The following is a 20,287-nucleotide window of genomic DNA, read 5'->3' on the forward strand; positions in this document are numbered from 1 at the left end:
CCATGTGTCATTTCATAGTTGACAAATTTTACATGATGGAAAAGAGTAAAAATTACAAACCCTGGAATGAGTAGGTGTACAAACATTTGACTGGTACTGTACATCATTGCCGGTGACACGTTCAACTCTGCTCTATACTATATATTTTTAGATGAGTTACATAACTACGAAAGTCAACATATTGTAGGTTAGTCATTAATCCAGCAAAGATGATTTGACAATTCCAAAATACAACCACGTGGATAATGCATTTAAAACTGATGACAAAAGTTGACTTCCATTGTGGTCCTAGTAAATGGTAAAACAACAAAAAGACATCGTAGACCTATGCTACAGTAGACCTATCCTACTAGGCATACTTGGGTTACACATACAGCGTAACAACAAAAATGATAGGACGGCATCATAGGCTACAGCAGGACTTCCTCAGTAGATCTGCAAACTCAGGCTCCTAAACTGAATTAGATGGTGGTGCCAGATGGTGATGCTGTTGGCTTAAAAGCTGTTATCATTGGCCTCTCCAGGATGATGAATCATCGAATAACCATTGGCTCCATCCAGAATTTTCAGACAGAAATCTCAAATGTGGCCACACCTTAAAGTACAAGGCAGACCAACACAGTAGCCAACGATCTACTGTGCACAGCTCACATGCATGTTGGTCCGTCTTGTCCTTAAGACCCATCCCTGGCATGGCACGACTCCAACACCATCATTAAGTTCGCCGATGACAACAGTGGTAGGCCTGATCACCGACAAGACAGCCTATAGGGTCAGAGACCTGGCCATGCTGTGCAAGGACAACAACTTCTTCCTCAACGTGATCGTCGACTACAGGAAGAGGACCGAGTACGACCCCATTCTCAGCGACGGGGCTGTAGTGACGCAGGTTGAGAGATTCAAGTTCCTTTGTCCACGTCACCAAACTATCGTAGTCCAAACACACCAAGACAGTTGTGAAGAGGGCACAAAGCCTATACCCCCTCAGGAGACTGAAAAGATTTGACATGGGTCCTGAGATCCTCAAAAAGTTCTACAGCTGCACCATCGAGAATCCCGACAAGTAAGGCAACTGCTCGTCCTCCGACCGCAAGGCACTAGAGGGTAGTGCGTACAGCCCACTACATCACTTCAGCACCGCCTGGCCTCTGTACCAGGCAGTGTCAGAGGAAGGCCCAAAAAATTGTCAGACTCCAGCCACCCTAGTAATAATCTGTTCTCTCTGCTACCACACGACAAGGTGTACCGGAGCACCAAGTCTAGGTTCTAAAGGCTTCTACCCCTGAACAGCTAATCAAATGGCTACCCAGACTAGTTGCATTGCCCACCCTCCCCCCTTTACACTGCTGCTACACTTATCTATGCATAGTCACATTAATCTAGTACCTACATGTACATGTTACCTGGACTAACTGGTGCCCCTGCACATCGTACCGGCCTGGTGGAACCCGCCTGATCATCGAGTTCACCAAGCCATTTCACACGCAGTAAAACAGAATAGTGAACACAGCAGTCAGGCTGGTTCAACCAGGCTACAATCCCTGTCCCTGGAGAAGGCAAAGACCCACAACATTGTAAAACATAAAAGCTGTCTGCGACAGTGACTTTATTTAAAAAATAAGTAGCAGCATCTCATTTCAAAACAAATATACATTTAGGTAAAAACTCAAATGCAAGAGAGAAAGTTGCAGAGTTAAAATACAATCCATATTTCTGCTTCTGAAGCAGGAGGCTCTTCCACTTGTCCATTTTGGCAGCAGAGCTACTGGTCCCCAAACCTGGCAGTATTATCTTTCTCAAAATGGCAAGCGTGAGCCCACACACCACACACACATTCATCTACTGTTCCATCAAGCCAAGTCCACCTTCTTTAGCAGCACTCCGAGCCAATGACAGCTCTGGGTTTTTGGCAGGTGGTCCAGCTTGGCATCACTCCAATTAAAAACTGTCAGTCACTCAAGGCAGAGACATCCAAAAACACCCATTCACCTTAGCACCAAAACACCTGCACGCATGTAGAAAAAGCATTTGCGCCCATGTTGGTGTAATGCCATGGATTTCTCCCAGTCCTACAATATCTTGAGACTTCCTCAGCCCGTGCCCATACTAACCCAATGGAAATCAAGAGACGGTGCCCTCTGGTTTCTCGCTGCTGGGGGGCGGAGTGAGCACGCCGAACGGTATTGGGGAACTCTGGCTGCGATCTACGTCCACTTGTGGGTAGGAGCATGCCTTCGCCTAAAGAAGAAACCAACAGAACTCTCAATACAGGCTGCAACTCAGCTGTGTACCACTTAACACAAGCGGAGGGGAAAATAAATATTCACTCTGAACAGCCTGATACAATGTCCTACGCCAATGTTTGACATTGTGGTTGAAAACCATACAAATCACAAACGACGCCCTCACCATCCAGTCCAGATAGGCAGCATGGGTCTGGATGTTATGCATGTCATCCGCAGGGATTCCTTTGAAGGGCCTCAGGGCTGAGCTGCCCACTTCTCTGATGGACATGGCAAAGGGGACCATCCACCTCACACACGCCTCGACGTCTAACCACTTTAGAGCTGCACAGATCAAAACAAAAAAGGAGTCTGGTTAGGGCCAAATCCACCAAACCACTACAACTCAGTGGTTGGATTGAAGATGTGGATTGACCTGAACAGCTTCAGAATGAAACACCCTACCGGAGACTTTCTCCACCAGCTCCAGTGAGGAGAAATGGAACAGGGCAGAGGCAGCCAGCACGCCATAGCAGAACTCCAGAGATTTCACATCCAACACACACAGGTCCAGGAGCTATAGAGAAAACCAAAAGGGGGGGGGGGGGGGATGAGAGCGCGAGCACAATAATACCGCACGTGCACAACACCGACTTGAAGCAATGAGCCGTTCTAAGAGAGGAAACGTGAAACCTTTGTCTTACAACGCCATCACGTATAAGTAAAAGCTGTGTCGTCTGCGAGAACATATTTTGCCTTGTTGGTCTTCTTAGGTATATTTTGTTGTAAGATGCTATGAATCACTTGCAGTGGCGGGAAATCTCAGTCGTGACCTTACCTCAGCAATTTGTACAAACGTAGTTTGTGGGTACTGTGGGATGAGAACCTCCTCGGACTCTTTCAGGTAGGCAATCTGCATGTAGATGTTTAGCCAGGACACAGATGTCAGGGGACTCAAACGCCACTTCAGCTCCTGAGCAAAGGGGGACACCGTAGAAACAAGAGCCACATGATGATTTCATTCCACAGAGAAGAGTTCCCCAGCTCAGAAGAAATATGTGAACTATCACGTTAAACAGGAACTACCATTAGTGACAGAGCGTCATTAGGAATACAAGTAGTCATTTTTAACAGTAAGTGGCTAAACGCTGATCATGGCTCGACAAGCTTCAGACAACAATAAGGATGTGTGACCCATCCGTACTGAGAAACACTGGGACGTAAAGCGTTTGAGAGGCATACCTTCATAATGATTAGCTCCATACATAAGATATCATCCTCAGTGCAGGCACCATCAGTAACATAGGCAAATTGATGCACCTTTGGAGGGTAGATTTCCTGAAAAGGAAAAAGGTAGTAAACATGTTAAATCTCACTCGTATACAAAATGACTTAACACAGGGTGTAGAAGAGGCTTCTTCCTACCTCCATTTTGGCAGCTATAAACAGAGAAGAGATGCCGATGAGCTGTAGTGTTGACTTGAAAACATTGGTCTGCGTGGCCATGAACCTATCAAAGTAATCCTGAGCCAGGTAGAAGGTTTCTCTGTGTAGCTTGTACACCTCGCACACCTGAGAGAGAAAACAAGGTCGAGAATACAAGTTGTAGGCAATGTCACAGAGTAGCTAAGGAAGAGAGCCCCATGTAAAAGCATTGATCATGGTTCTCTATACCATAGGTCTGACACGGCCCAACTTTAAAGATCAATGCTGATTCAGAAGAATTGGGTTAAAGGCGGAAGACATTTTGGTTGAATGCGTTCAGTCGTGCAGGCGACTAGGCTTCCCCTTAGAATGTCAGAGCTTAGCTAATACGCATCACCTGACAGCCATCTTCTGTCTAGACCCAGTTGACTTAATTAAACTGGGGCCATACATCCATTGGTAAAACTAATACTCACCACCTTAAGATAAACATAGATGACACTGATCAAGTAACATGAGGGTTTTGATCAAAGTAGTAGATGCACTGTGGGAGACAAATGTAGGCGTTTAATACAGAGAGAGCTACAAACCTCTATTAGCCAGTCCAGAAGAATAGCCCTCATCTTGGGTTGGAGGTGTGGGTGTTTGTTCATGATGTGGATGTCTCGAGAATACGTCTCGTCTTTCTTCAACAGGTTGTTCCATACATCATCTCTGCTTGCCCAGCTACAAAGAGAAACACATCGAGGGTTAGCGTCCATTTAAAATGTGTAGTTATCAAATTAAAGGGATCAACGAAGAATCCCTCAACTTGACTCAGAGTGCAAACACAGAACTGTAAGACTAAATAGTATACAGGTACACATAATGAGTGTCAAGGGAGGGATCTGTTCTTATAAACAGCAGACTGTACACTCTTAGAAAGACAATAGTAGTGAGAGGAGGCCATGGTCTGTTACATTCAAATGAAACCGGTGAACACATTGGTTATCATAATGCTTGGCCTTGGACAGTGTAAGTGCAGAGTTCAAGGTAGGAGGTCATGCAATCTCCTAATGAAAAATCACACATTACTCAAACATGTCAAGTAACCACTCCTGCTCTTTAGCAGCGTCACTGCATCTTGCCCACGTTGTCCCAGATACCAGAAGTGACTCACCATAGCACAGGAAGAGGGGAAGACCTGGTGGGGGTGACAAATATGTTTTTGAAAGTGTATTGAGCAGAAAACCCAGCGGTATTCAAGGCAACTGGTTGATCGACTTCATTGTCAGGCGTGGGGATCCGCCTGCACGGGCTTGTGAAAACCGACTCGGTATTCCAGCTCACCTGCACAGGAGAGGGAGAAGAAAAGAGAAGAAAGTCCGACTGATAAAAACAAACAGCATGAAGAGGATTCTGAGACGGAGACCAATAGCAACTGATTAAGGAACAACTGATTAAACACAATCGTCTCATTTATTGAGCAGTCCTAATTAACCTGTGTAGGTCACTGCCTGGTGCGTGTTGCTAGCTAAATCCAACAAATGCATGGTCTGCAAGGGAATGCATTGGAACAGCACAGCGCATGTAGTTACCTGAGTTCCACACTGTTTCTTTTTTATCATCTCTGCCACTTCATCTGGGTCTTGCAAATACTGAGGATTGAATAAGGAAAATGTTAATTATGATAAACCGTATTAAAAAGACATAGCCAGGTAACCATCTCGCTACAGTAGCAATAACTTACAATGGCAACGTCTGCTTTTCTTTTCCTGGATCTCACTGTAGTTTCCTTGGGCATCTCATGATCAATAGACTTGGAGTCCACATTTGTCCTGAAATGACACAGTAAATGTTGAATTACAATATGCATCCTGCTGAAATGCTAAGAAACGTGTTAGTTAATGCTCGCTAACCAGCTAAGCCGCGGCTAGTTAGTTAGCAAGCCAGCTACCTAGCGTGAACTTTTTTTCGTCACCTAGCTAGCTACATTGACAAGACTAGGTCAAACTGCAAAACTGAAACTTACCCCTTTCTTGGCATTATAGCCCACGCGTATCCCTCCAATATAGAGAGCCTGCAAATATTAAGTATTTTATTTGTTCAGATTTATAGGTAATAACACCACAACCCAACCCCCCACGTAAGTCTCACAAAGCCAACTCGTCAAAAGCTCTGGGCGCGGGCAAATGGAAGTGGGACAATGTTAAAGGACGACAAACAATATGAAATACTGCAACAATTGTCACAAAACCACGAATACATCGACACCAGATTCCACACTATCACATAAACCTAACAGTTTGACATATAGTCGATGGAAACGAGTTCATTTATTCTAAATGAGAGAGAGAAGCTGGACAGAAAATGGCCGAGCCATCAAGTATGCCATTTTCCATTCACCCGCTCTAACTAGCTTTCTCACAAACAAAAAACTATCCATCCAATGTTGTCCATCGCCTTTCAAATTCAGGATATTTACAATCTTATCACTCAATTTGAGTCACGTTGAGGGAGTTTGATTGAAAAGTTGCAAGACTAGTAGCTAACAAGAGATGTTTCAATTATTTGCCAGCTTACCTAAAAATATTCCCCTGCGAAGAAGTCCACACTTGGCTGAAAGGATCAGACAATATATAGCTACAGTTACTAGCTATTCAATTATCGTTCGATTCGTGGCCTCTGTCATCAAAAGGGAGCTGAGAAGTTTGCCAGCTACTTGTTCTTCGCTAGTGCGGTGAGTTTTGCGCCTTGGCTTATAAACTGCTTGCTGTCTACATATCATAAGGGGCGGTCCGAGCGGGTGATTTAAATACTTGGCGCTGTTCAGTAATCCTTTGCAGTTACATTTCAACGAACATTATTATTAGTCATGAATTGTTCAGAAGTGAAGAGTCAAATCACCTGAAATCTTATGTGGTGTGAGAAATGTACATTATAATGGTGTTCCAAATATTGCATTTACCCGGCAAAAGGGAGGTGTGTCTGGTGCGGCGACAGCTCATGGGCGGTGCTTACAATCCGGAAGCACAAAGTACCGCGTGGCTAGAGAAGACGGATGTAAACAAAGACTGTGTCCTTCTCAAAAACCTGCAAATCCGGACGTTGTGCCGATTTTTCCTGACGTTTTTGAAAATGTTTCTCTATCAAGCCGACAGAATGGACTTTCACTGTCCATAATGAAAGAGGTATGTCATTATTTTAAGATCAAATTAATGCCGCGCAATTTGCTCAACGAGAATGGTGATGGCGCCCGGCACTAGTGCATTCGCTACGTTTAGTGGCTTCCTCTTGTCTACACTAATGATTTGTTGGAAAATAACAGTGCAGGTTTAGTAAAATACATTTTAGGCACCATCTTATGCTTTCATATATAATTCATACATTTGCGTTTTCTTATCAGAAGAGGAGGAGGCTAATCTGCATCCTATGTGCATTTTCTCAGTCATAACTGTTATTTTAATGTTTCATGAGCCACACGAAGAAAACACTGGATTGGGTGACAATCACTCATAGATCTCGAAACCTGCATAAACGTACACTTTGACCAGGCACGTGATCAAGCTAGCAGCTACATGGGAACGAGTCTCATTTCAAAGCCACTGTGCCTCCACATTGCAACTGGTTTGAAACAACAAAAATGAAGTTTCTGAAACTCTTTGGACGTGCCAAATCTGTGGTTATTGGAATGGTTCATGTTCAAGCCTTACCAGGTAAAGATTATTGAGACGCATATGTCGTTTTTTACTCTCTTTTTATTTTTAACTTTGATTTTATGTTATTCAGGCACACCTTTTGGAAGCATGGCCTCAAATTATTGAGGAAGCACGCCACGAATCTATCACAATGCAGGAATTGTAAGTATAAGCAAGGACACAAGAACTCCTTACTTTTTGATGTTACTAATACTGTAGCCTATGTAAACCACAATATTCATCCTCGAGGATGACTGGAAATGAATTGTCTGTTGATCTTTTGAACAGGATGGGCTGATCATTGAGAACATGCATGACGTTCCGTACACATTCTCAATTGGACCAGAGGTGTATGCCTCTATGACAGCAGAGGGATCTGTCCATCTCTGCCTTTTGGAGGTCAGATGTGGTCAGATGTGAGAATAGTGGAGATGGCCAGGGCGGCTGAGTGTTTTCCTCTCTGACGGGCTCATTATCACTGGAACAGCCACAGGGCTTCAGGCAGATCCAGTGGAACTCAGAGGTGTGTCCTGTCTCTGAATGCTCTGACACATACAGACATGTATGTACGGTATGACACATACACACTTGTATGGTATGACGCACAAACATACTGACACATACAGTAATATAAAAAGACCCCCAACTCGTTTAAATGAATCCCAAAGAAACAAATAAGGCATAGGCTATTACTGTGTAGTCACTATTTTACCACTTGGATCAAAGGGCAGCCGACACTCAGCACATATATTATATATCTGAAGCATAATGCTCGGTGTATCATTATAGGAATGCTCAGCGTGCACCTTAGTACAAACATAGTTTTCACATCTCTAGATAGTTTACTTTCCCTTTTTAATTTTCTCTCAAACATGCCTGTAGTCTTGGTTAATAAGGGAGTGGCCTTTTTCTAAATGGCATACATTCTCCCTAACCATAACACACACCCTAATAAAAGTATGTTCAGGCACCTCACTCAATTCCATACCACTCCCACTGCATACGAGTCTATGGCATACTTCCTACATTTGAAAGGGCAGATAGTTCCTGGCGTAAGTTTTTCATGTAGCCCAGAGGTTAAGCTTCCCTAAAGCCCATGGAGCCTCTGAGCCTTGCTGCTGGCCTTATAAAGAGCAGCCTCGTCTGAGGAGAGGATGGCAGCCTTACAGTCACCCCCAGTCTGGATCATGCTGACCATGGGCACACAGCCCGGTCCTGCCCTTGCCTGCCACAGCCCTGCTTGGCTAATATAGACACCAACATCGTCTGCTATTTTTAAGCACAGCCTACAGATGGCTGACTTAGACAGAAGGCTGTAAACACAGGCAGGCTGCCTCACAACCCTGCTGCCTAGTTTGGAGGTGCTCTTACAGTCTCCCAGTATGATTTCATTGGGCTGCTCTGTTGTCAGATTGGTATATGGAGCTGCTTGAGTCTGGATTGATCTCTTTCCTCATGCATTTTCTCATCTCTGAACATACTTTTACCATTTACTTTTCAGAGATGATGCATGACACTTGCAATGCATTCCTAAATCCAACCATTTAGGTATTTGTTGCATACAAGCTCTTGCACGGCATTCCAATATAATGAACTCAGTAAACATAATGTAACATCTCAAAATATTTACTCAACAATCTTTTATTTTCTATTTGCAGATGTTGCAGGGTCTGTAAGACTCCCAGTTCTTATTGGCCCAGGAGTGACCCATGACAACGTGGAACACTACCTTGATGCTATTGCAATGATAATTGGCTCTCATTTCAAGAGGGGAGGCGTTTGGGCAAATGCTGTTGATCCAGAAAGCGTTAAGAAGTTCAGGGGGAAGGTGCGTTTGCTTCAAAAATGAAATCCACTAAATGTGCTACTAAAATAATTGAATGCAGAACAATGAAATACATTTGGTGGTAATAATACATGTAATTACTGTAGTTGTCTCATGCCATTTAATAAAACACAAATAATACCCAAACAAAACAGACTTGTTTAACCATTTTTAACATTTAAATATACACCAAAATAGCAAAAAGAAATCTGAATATATTTACAAACAGATCTTGTAGCAGTACAGCAAACATAAGAACACACTGGGAAAAAATGTATGAAAACACTCAGTACTCAGATTCACTCAGTACAAAACATACATTAGAAACAGTGTTCATCATTATTTGGTAATCCTTACATACATTGTATTTGTTCAGAGGTCCAGTTACTCAAGAGTGATGTTTTGTGTCGTCACATATCATATACAAAATAGCTTTTCATAGCTATGAAACTTAACAACTTTTCCTTAAAGCAATATACCCACAACGTATCTAAGGCACACAAAGTAATAGCAAAAAGTGTACCATATCCAATAAAATTCATATTTGCAAGTGCTAAAACCTTTTGCATTTCATACACTAAATAAAAGTTTATCAGAGCCATAAGACTTAACAGTAACAAGCCAGTTATAATACTTTTCACATGCGCACACACATCTACTCAAGGCAATTTCACTCTCAAACTGGGCTCAGCATGTTAATAACATACTCAGTAAAGGGGCTTCCCTTGATCAGGGTAAAGATATTCACAAGGTAATATGTCTAAGGTCTGTATGTTAAGTGGCGTCAGACAGTGACATGGTTACTCAGTAGACACTCAGTAGTTGTACAGACGCTGGCAGGGTTGTTTGAAGTGACCAAAGCGTCTGTCAGATGGGGAGAATCGCACCTTGGCAAGGTTCTGTCTCTGGAGAGCACTCCTGGTCAGCTCCTTGCACTCCATGTGAGTCCTGGCTCGCTGTATGGCAAGCAGTTGGACGTTGCATGGAAGCGGGCTGCCCCAGGCAGCTAACCTCCAGGACACATGCTGTTTGACTGGCACAGGCCTGCAGGGGGAGGGGGAGGACAGAATAACTGTAACATGTGGCGCTCATTTCTCTAGGATAATGGTTGTGTTATCACACTGACTAAGTAGATGGATCCCCTGGATGAAAACTGACCTGGGAGAAGCATCCTCTTCATCTGAGTCTACCTCATCGCTGGTCTGGTGTCTGATCTGGTATACAGACATACTGGGATGCTCAATCAGCAGGTTCTCCAAAGGGTCTTCCTCAGGCGGGGTCAGGGAGTTGTTCTCTGGAAACATCAGACCACAAATTTACTAAACCGAGACCAAAGAGGAAAAACACTAGTGAGACCTTTAATAGTGACCATTAGATCTACTATCCAAATAACTACAATGCTTCCATTTACAATAAAAGTAACTGCAGACAACAATGCCCATACCAGTTTAACAACTAACTTGTGATTTCAACTTTCAGGGAACATATTTATCGGCTTACCTTGAATGTTGATAACGACCCATCCTCCCTCCTCAAACTCAATGAGCTCCTCATAGGTTTCATTGTCATCTGTGGGAAAATCATCATCTGTGCTACCTAGGAAATGGGCAAATATCTTTCCAATCATGGTGTATATGTTTTGCCTCCCTTGGCCCTCTTATTGCAGTCTGCAAAGAAAATGAGTTAACATAGTGTTACAGTATGTCGCCCACATAAGGTAAACAATTGCACAACGGATGCAATTATTGCTAAACTGGTAAATTGCAAAACTGATCATGGTAAAATATTGCATCAAATGCAACAGCATTCCCCTTTGAAGCTATCTGCAGACTGGAGGACATGGCATCCTTTCTGACTGGCAATCTCATTTCAAGCCAGAATCTGAATCTTAAGATATGTTATGAATAAACTAATGTGGTGAATATGAAGCCAATTGGACAAACTATGGTGAAAACAGCTGGTTTGTAAAAAATATATATATATATATACATTTTAGTGTATATCATTTGATTTAAAAGGCCTACATTTCTAGTCAAATAGGCCTATTAAAAACATAATCAGGTATAAACAGTATGTGTATGTCTTTCAGGCTTGATGTGTCATAGACTAGACAGAATAACACAACGTCCACTTATAGACCTTGGGCTGTCCAGACAGCCACGGTCTTTGAATGCCTTGGTGTACTTGTCAACCTATACTGTCAATATACAGCTACACCCCAGCCTGCCAGCAAAGGAAGATCCAAAGGTGCCCGGACAGAATTAACTCATAAGGTGCTAAATGTTTTGCATATCTTTTCTGGTGTGCCATCAAAAAGTCCATAAGTCAGAAGTTTAAAGACATGTAAGACAATCCTTACACTAGACCCTATTCAAGATATATAAATGTGTGATAGAAACTATTACATTTTTTTTTTAAACATAGGAGAGTAGTTTGGGTGACCTTGATATGGCATTAATTGCGTTTAAACTTCTTCCATAAATAAGTTAATAATTAAGAACTGCATTTACTATATGTAATTCACTGACAATCAAACAAATAAACTAACCTACATACAAAATTACACATGGCATGGTTACAATTACATGGTAGTCTACCAAAATAAAAAGTTGGCTTAATAGGACACATTTGGGATGTAGAAATCAATACAAACATGCAATGGATAGATAAGTTAGTTGGCTAAAGAAAAGTGTCTAGACTACACATGAACAAAGGCTGCTACACGGATACAACCTCTCGCACAATGTTGAAGGCGATGGTGTATTTTTTTCTTACCTGACAAATGTATATTTAACGGGTGGTGGCCGACGGCTAGCTCGAAACTATAACTGATCTGTAATTGTTTCGATACAGACTTGTTTATGAACACCAACTGCTTCCCTTTGCTTCCGTGGATGGTGAACGTAAACAAAAATCCCAACTCGAAGGCGGAGCTTCAGTTGGTTGCGCACTAACTGACCTTTGTCATCATATTTTGGCAACTAGCTGTCAAGTGAACAAAAGTGTCCTTCCTTGAAATATACCTAGATACCCGGTTTCAACCGATGTCCAATCTTTCAAATAGTCTAGGCGTGTAGTCTATAATAACAAGTCAAAATACATAAGAGTGGAAGATTTCTTTTTTTGTACAGCTGTTTGCAGTCAGTTTTGCATGGCCCGGTGCCCCGATTGAGCGGAGTTGGTTATTTTAGATAATTACATTGATTCTTAAGAGGAGTATCCACCAACCTTGAGCACCGGGCCATGCAAAACGAACCCCACCAATATGACGAAAAGGGGGGGAATTGTATCAATTACTCTTCGTGCAACATTGTTGCAAATAGTTGCCGAGTAAACGACAATTATGCCAAGTTGCCCCACTGATACCTATTTATTTGTCTATGTGTATGGTATTGTGCTTCTAACAAACCACAGCGAATCGTTTTAACAGGATGTGGGCTTGTTTTAAATGACTGTCCCGTCATTCACCGCGGTCCTATTTTTATGTAACCAACGGTTATTATACACATAGTCGAAGTGCGAGATCTGACGGTAGGGATTCACCATTTTAGTCTGTTTTCATGTCGGCCAACGTTAGAGTCCGTCCTGTGTGATGGGGACAACTATGTCGTTATGTAAAGGTTATTGCCACACTTTTAACGGAGAGAGAAAGCTGATGGCCACATGATGACACACACTAACAATATGTCGTCTTAAAAGGCCTACATATCAGAAGTGAAGTAGAATTATTGTTATCTGCGGTTGTTATTATTGTGGTTATAACATAAATCCGAGGGAAGCATGTCGAATCTCTTGTGTGAGAAGTTTTTCACTTATGACAATGGTCTGCATTAAGTTATCAGTTATTTTCCCAGTCTCTGTATGCTAAATCTGATAACTAAATTGATTACAATAATATAGTTGCCTGGTTTTGTCAATATTTGGAGTGAAAAAGGCCTATGCCGTTTATTTGAACAATAGTTTATTTCACTTTTGGTATAGGCTACTCTCAGCTGTGTAATGCAGTTCATTACCAGAAGATGGCATACTCCTAGTCTTCAGGATATTTCACAGAAGTCAAGCCATACATCTCTTCCAGTGTTAAATTGGTAGTGGCTATTTTTACTCGCAATGTATACTAGAGACAGATGAGTTTGGCTTGGTTGCATGTTGATCTTCAGTGTCCCTCTTGTCACAACACCAGGGAGAGCAGCTACAATGGCTTCACGTATGGATGATGTCATGCAACTATGTAGTGACCTGTCTGCAAATCAGCAGATAAAAGCAGCAGTGAAGAATTCTGGGAAAGGATCAGCAGTAGCAGGAGGGACTGCATTTTTAGGGGGTCTTCTAGGTGGTCCCCCAGGGATTGCTGTTGGTAAGGATCCTATCAATTAAGTAACCATAATTATAATCTTCTGCATTTGCATTTCCCTGCTTCAACCACAAGATGGAGCCATATCCTTTCTCAAACCAATTGTATTGAGTGCAGCTATGAGATTTTCAGTGTATATGCAGTAGGCCTATAAAGTATGGCATTAGGGTATAATAATTCTCAGCCAATGTTTTCTTATGATTGGTGAGGTAGATTTGGATAAATATGGGTGTTTATTTTGATTTAAGGCAGCAGCTACTCTTCCTGGGGTCCAGCAAAATGAAGGCAGTTATACATTTCAAAAACATTACAATACATTCATAACAGATTTCACAACATATTAAGTGTGTGCCCTCAGGCTTCTGCTCTACTACCACATATCTATAACACAAAATGCATGTGTACATGTGTGTATAGTGCGTATATTATTGTGTGTTTGTATTCATGTGTCTATGTTTCCCCGCTGTTCCATAAGGTGTATTTTATCTGTTTTTTAAATCTAATTTTACTGCTGGCATGAGTTACTTGATGTGGAATAGAGTTCCATGTAATCATGGCACTATGTAGTACTGTGCACTTCCAATAGTCTGTTCTGGACTGCATGGCTGTCTGAGCTGTGTGCCAGTAGTTTAAACAGACAGCTCGGTGCATCATCAAATATAATTGTATTAGTCACATGCGCCAAATACAACAGGTGTAAACCTTACAGTGAAATGCTTACTTACGAGTCCCTAGCCAAATGCAGTTTAAAAAAAATACGGATAAGAAATAAAAGTAGCAAGTAATTAAAGAGCAGCAGTAAAATAACAATATCGAGACTATATACAGGGGGGGTACCGGTACAGGATCAATGTGCGTACAGTTGAGGTAATATGTACATGTAGGTAGAGTTATTTAAGTGACTATGCATAGATGATAACAACAAGTAGCAGTGGTGTGAAAGAGGGGGGGGGGCAATGCAAATAGTCTGGGTAGCCATTTGATTAGGTGTTCAGGAGTCTTATGGCTTGGGGGTAGAAGCTGTTTAGAAGCCTCTTGGACCTAGACTTAGCGCTCCGGTATCGCTTGCCGTGCGGTAGCAGAGAGAACAGTCTATGACTAGGGTGGCTGGAGTCTTTGATAATTTTTAGGGCCTTCTTCTGACACCGCCTGGTATAAAGGTCCTGGATGGCAGGGAGCTTGGCCCCAGTGATGTACTGGGCCGCTCACACTACCCTCTGTAGGGCCTTGCAGTCGGGGGCCGAGCAGTTGCCATACCAGGCAGTGATGCAACCAGTCAGGATGCTCTCGATGGTGCAGCTGTAGAACCTTTTGAGAATCTGAGGACCCATGCCAAATCTTTTCAGTCTGCTAAGGGGGAATAGGTTTTGTCGTGCCCTCTTCACGACTGTCTTGGTGTGCTTGGACCATGTTAGTTTGTTGGTGATGTGGACACCAAGGAACTTGAAGCTCTCAACCTGCTCCACTGCAGCCCCGTCGATGAGAATTGGGGCATGCTCAGTCCTCTTTTTCCTGTAGTCCACAATCATGTCAATACCTCTCACAAATACAAGTAGTGATGAAGTCAATCTCTCCTCCACTTTGAGCCAGGAGAGATTGACTATGTTAGCTCTGTGTGTGTGTGTGCAGCTATGAGATTTTCAAGGTATATGCAGTCGGCTTATAAAGTATAGCATTAGGGTAGAAAGATTCTGTGCATCCAAGGGACAGCCGTGCTGCCCTGTTCTGAGCCACTAAAATTTTTCCTAAGTCCCTCTTTGTGGCACCTGACCACATGACTGAACAGTAGTCCAGGTGCGACTACTTGGGCCTGTAGGACCTGCCTTGTTGATAGTGCTGTTAAGAATGCAGAGCAGCGCTTTATTATAGACAGACTCTCCCCATCCTAGCTACTGTAGTATCAATATGTTTTGACCATGACAGTTTACAATCCAGGGTTATTCCAAGCAGTTTAGTCTCCTCAACTTGCTCAATTTACACATTATTCATTAAAATATTTAGTGTAGGTTTCGAGTTTAGTGAATGATTTCTCCAAAATACAATACTTTTCGTTTTTTAAATATTTAGGACTAACCTATTCCTTGCCACCCATTCTGAAACTAACTGCAGCTCTTTGTTTAGTGTTGTTGTCACTTCAGTCGCTGTGGTTGCTGACGTGTATAGTGTTGAGTCATCCGCATACATAGACACTGGCTTTACTCAATGCCCTGGGGAATTCCTGATTCTACCTGGAATTTGTTGGAGAGGCTTCCATTGAAGAATACCCTCTATGTTCAGTTAGACAGGTAACTCTTTATCCACAATATAGCAGGGGGTGCAAAGCCATAACACATACGTTTTTCCAGCAACAGACTATGAACGATAATGTCAAAAGCCACACTGAAGTCTAACAAAACAGCCCCAACAAACTTTTTATCATCAATTTCTCTCAGCCAATCATCAGTCATTTGTGTAAGTTCTGTGCTTGTTGAATGTCCTTCTATTGTCAATTTGTTTACTGTAAAATAGCATCGTATCTGGTCAAACACAGTTTATTCCAAAAGTTTACTAAGGCTTGGTAACAGGGTGATTGGTCGGCTATTTGAGCCAGTTAAGGGGATTTTACTATTCTTAGGTAGGGGAATAACTTTTGCTTCCCTCCAGCCCTGAGGGCACACACCTTCTACTAGGCTTAAATTGAAGAGACGGTAAATAGGAGTGGCAATATCGTCTGCTATTATCCTCAGTAATTTTCCATCCAAGTTGTCAGACCCCGGTGGCTTGTCATTTTTGATAGACAACTATACATTTTTCACCACTTCCACACTTACTTTATGGAATTAAAAAATACAGCACTTGTGTTTTATAATTTGGTCAGGTATACTTGGATGTGTAGTGTCAGCATTTGCCTAAGTTTGCTAATTTTGCCAATGAAAAAATCATTAAGGCAGTTGGCAATATCAGTTGGTTTTATGATGAATGAGCCATCTGATTCAATGAATGATGCAGCGGGGTTTGCCTTTTTGTCCGAAATTTCATTTAAGGTGCTCCAAAGCTTTTAACTATCATTTGATGTGTAATTTATCTTTGTTTTATAGTGTAGTTTCTTCTTTTTTAAATTCAGTTTAGTCACATGATTTCTCAATTTGCAGTACATTTGCCAATTGGTTGTACAGCCAGACATATTTGCCATCTTTTTGGCCTCATCCCTCTCAACTATTAAATGTTTTCAATTTCTCATCAATCCATGGGGATTTAACATTTTTACAGTGATTTTCCTAATGGGTGCATGCTTATTAGTAACTGGGATAAGCAATTTCATAAATGTGTCAAGTGCAGCGTCTGGTTGTTTGTCATTACACACCACGTACCAACAAATATTCTTCACATCAACAACATAGGAATCACTACAAAACGTATTGTATGACCTCTTATACACTATATTAGGCCCAGCCTTTGGAACTTTGGTTTTCCGAGATATGCCTGCTATATTGTGATCACTACATCCAATGGATTTGGATACTGCTTTCAAGCGAATTTCTGCAGCATTAGTAAAGATATAATCAATACATGTTGATGATTTCATTCCTGTACTATTTGTAGCTAGGTTGACTTATAACCTGAACCAGGTTGTAGGCACTAGTTACAGTTTGAAGCTTTCTCTTGAGTGGGCAGCCTGATGAAAGCCAATCAATATTTAAATCACCCAGAAAGTATACCTCTCTATAGATATCACATACATAATCAAGCATTTCACTCATGTTATCCAGATACTGACTGTTAGCACTTGGTGGTCTGTAGCAGCTTCCCACCAGAATGGGCTTTAGGTGAGGCAGATGAACCTGTAGCCATATTACTTCAACAGTATTTCACATGAGATCCTCTCTATGCCTTACAGGAATGTGGTTCTAAATATAAACAGCCACACCTCCACCATTGGTATTTCTGTCTTCTCTGTAGATCTTATAACCATGAGTGTTTAACCATCTGTGGGCTGCAGCTCTTCTCCCCTCTTGGTCGTCTGACACAGATCTCGTTTGTGTGGCTCTTTTAGGTGGTGCAGTAGGTGGCCTGTTGGGATGGTGGATGACCAGTGGAGAGTTCAAACCTCTCCCTCAGATCATCATGGAGCTGCCTCCCCACCAGCAGCAGAGGCTCTATGCTGATATCATGGGCGTTTTGGGCTCACTGGACTGGACAGACCTGGCCCAGCTGACCGCCCTGGTCATGGGGAATGCTACTCTCCAGCAGCAGGTCACTGCTGCTCTACTTCGTTATATCACAAAGGAACTGAGAGCAGAGGTTAGATACGGGGACTGATCTACACAGACTGAATATCTGGAGGAACTCCTTAGAACACACATTTGCTGCCTTTTGAAAGAAACAACTTTTTGTACTCAAATTTATTTTTGGAGACTGAAATAACCTTCAGTGGAAGAGGCCTTATGGAGCTAATACATTGAGGCTCATGTCAGACCTGTCATGTTACCTAATATCATCTGATCCTATCCTTTGATAAAGCACTTAATGGACAATTCCACCACTTTTTCCACTTGATTTTCATTATCTCCAGAACAATACCAGTGTCTACGTGTGTGGAAATGGCACATTTCTACGTTTTGTAGAAACAAATATGAAGTTAAAAGGTCTACCCAATGACATCATCAAAAGTTAGAACATATTTAAAAACAGTGATTTTCAAAACACTGAGATTCACAGTGACGCGCGGAACAAGAAAATACCCTCTGGCTAGAAACTTTTTTGAAAATCACTGTTTTGTTACTTTTAATCCTAGCCTGTGATGTCACAGAGAAGTATTTTTATGACCTTTCTTCTTATCTTTTTAACCACAGATCATAAAAACGCACTGTTTTTACATACTGTATGTAGACACTGGTATGGCACTGGAGATAATGAATATGATGTTGAAAAGTCGTGGAATTGCCCTTTAATGTACACATTTGTTTTGTTTTAGATGAGAAAGTTTTACCTCTGAATGTAGCAGTATGATTGAAACTTCTCTTGTAAGAACAGTCCAGCAATGAATCAATATGGTGTACTTTATTTGTACTGTAGGGCAATATTCTGCACTGAAATGTACACATTGAATATTGTTGTGCATTTATAATTTACATTATTTGCAACAAATGCAAGACAATGACAAAATAACCCTGATCACTCCTCTGGTAAGTGTGCCTGGGATCTCAAGCGACTCATGCGTTGTGAACATTGTAAGAGATGAGTACTTCTGAGAAACCGGCCTTGATACTCCTGCAGCATAATGGTGATAAGTCCCACCTAGTCCTAGAATGAACTAATTGGAAAAATCATGGACACTTTTTGTAATGCTCTGTACTAAAGTGTTTATATGTGAAAATCATGATAAATGAAATAAAATATAAAAGTGAATATTGTATGATCACCACAAGCTTTTAGTATGACATCATTAAGCCAGAAAACATGTTGTTTCAGTGAATCAACTGACAGTTTCATAAGGGAAATTCAACCACTTAACAGGAAGCCAATGCTACGCAATATAATCTCTCCTAGACAGATGCATGCACGTAACAGAATGGTATCTCATCTGACGCAATTACGCAATATTTTTGTTCTGGCTTTCTGAAACAGTTCCTCGTTTTCAATGTTTCAAATGTAGACTTTTGAATAATACTAGAAGATATTATATATATCTTAAGATATCAAAGCACTTTTTGAAGTATATGCAAAGGTTGTTTTATGACGCCTTTGTGCATTTCTTTCATTTATTTTTCTAGACGTTTCCTTGTTCCTTTGCAAGCCAACTTGGTCATGCAGGTTGTCATAACATCAGACAGAGAAAAATAGATTATTAATCTCGAGTAGAAATTTCATAAGAAGCTATGTCATTCGTTTCTGAGAGATGGTTATTAGTCTTGTAGGTATGGTTTACTAATAAACCGTTTAATCGCAGCTTTTTCAAATTCCAATGGTTTGAAGTCTCACGATATCATATTACATCACCACTTTATTGGTAGTCTGGGATGTGAGAGCAGTTTTATATCTTCGTTGAAAAACCTTTTAGACAGTTCTTTTCAGAAATCAGAGAGCACGATTTAAACTGATTTTGTTTGAAATGCCTATGAAGTGTTATTTTTTAAATTTTATTTCACCTTTATTTAACCAAGTAGGCCAGTTGAGAACAAGTTGTCATTTACAACGGCGACCTGGCTAAAATAAAGCAAAGCAGTGCGACAAAAAACAATAACACAGAGTTACACATGGGATTAACGAAAGTACAGTCAATAACCCAATAGAAAAATCTATATACAGTGTGTGCAAATGGATTAAGGAGGTAAGGCAATAAATAGGTCAATAGTAGCGAAGTAATTACAATTTATCAAATTAACACTGGAGTGATAGATGTGCAGATGATGATGATGTGCAAGTAGAAACACTGGTGTGCAAAACAGCAAAAAAAGTAAATAAAAACAATATTGGGATGAGGTAGGTTGTTGGATGGGCTATTTACAGATGGGCTGTGTACAGCTGCAGCGATCGGTAAACTGCTCAGATAGGTGATGCTTAAAGTTAGCGAGGGAGATATGTCTCCAATTTCAGAGATTTTTGTTCTAGGGGTGGGTGTTATGGTGACCAGTGAGCTAAGGCGGAGCTTTACCTAGCAAAGACTTCTAGATAAAGCGTTAATAATAGACATGTTGCATTTGAATATGTTCTTTCCCAAATGTCATTGGCAGTTGGCCTGAGTATTGCCAATGACAACACTAGAGTTAGGAAAATCAGGTGATGCAAGAACTTTCTCTAAAGG

General features: G+C 41.4%; 3 protein-coding genes across 6 annotated transcripts; 1 reads left to right on the top strand and 2 right to left on the bottom strand.

Moving 5' to 3' along the window:
* Positions 1–1,576: 1,576 nt before the first annotated feature.
* On the bottom strand, positions 1,577–6,360 carry LOC100286718 (cyclin E1). The gene is given in 8 exon segments (NM_001146658.1): positions 1,577–2,091; positions 4,336–4,373; positions 4,807–4,976; positions 5,225–5,284; positions 5,377–5,464; positions 5,659–5,692; positions 5,694–5,706; positions 6,210–6,360. Coding segments are annotated over 7 exon segments (495 nt in total). The 5' UTR covers positions 5,698–5,706; positions 6,210–6,360; the 3' UTR covers positions 1,577–1,990.
* Positions 6,361–6,662: 302 nt separating this feature from the next.
* On the top strand, positions 6,663–18,910 carry LOC106587307 (protein C19orf12 homolog). 4 transcript variants are annotated; one of them, XM_014175567.3, is made up of 3 exons: positions 12,567–12,680; positions 13,333–13,506; positions 17,537–18,910. In XM_014175567.3, the coding sequence occupies exons 2-3, from the start codon at positions 13,347–13,349 to the stop codon at positions 17,800–17,802; spliced, it is 426 nt and encodes a 141-aa protein (XP_014031042.1). In that variant the 5' UTR covers positions 12,567–12,680; positions 13,333–13,346; the 3' UTR covers positions 17,803–18,910. The 4 variants fall into 4 exon arrangements, with proteins under 4 accessions (XP_082825541.1, XP_014031042.1, XP_014031044.1 ...); XM_045707999.2 differs by lacking the exon at positions 12,567–12,680 and adding an exon at positions 13,121–13,237; XM_082969415.1 differs by lacking the exons at positions 12,567–12,680; positions 13,333–13,506 and adding an exon at positions 6,663–6,817.
* On the bottom strand, positions 9,259–12,076 carry t53i2 (Tumor protein p53-inducible nuclear protein 2). Its single transcript, NM_001252358.1, is given in 4 exon segments — positions 9,259–10,193; positions 10,308–10,443; positions 10,650–10,816; positions 11,925–12,076. Coding segments are annotated over 3 exon segments (492 nt in total). The 5' UTR covers positions 10,777–10,816; positions 11,925–12,076; the 3' UTR covers positions 9,259–9,964.
* Positions 18,911–20,287: the final 1,377 nt, after the last annotated feature.

This window comes from Salmo salar, chromosome 26 (assembly GCF_965601325.2).
Source record: "Salmo salar chromosome 26, fSalSal1, whole genome shotgun sequence".
Lineage (NCBI taxonomy): Eukaryota > Metazoa > Chordata > Actinopteri > Salmoniformes > Salmonidae > Salmo > Salmo salar.

Excerpts from the sequence above, each read along its gene's own strand:
- LOC106587307 (XM_014175567.3), top strand. The coding sequence starts at position 13,347 with ATGGCTTCACGTATGGATGATGTCATGCAACTATGTAGTGACCTGTCT. Across the intron at positions 13,507-17,536 it reads TCCCCCAGGGATTGCTGTTG|GTGGTGCAGTAGGTGGCCTG; the intron begins GTAAGGATCCTA and ends TGGCTCTTTTAG.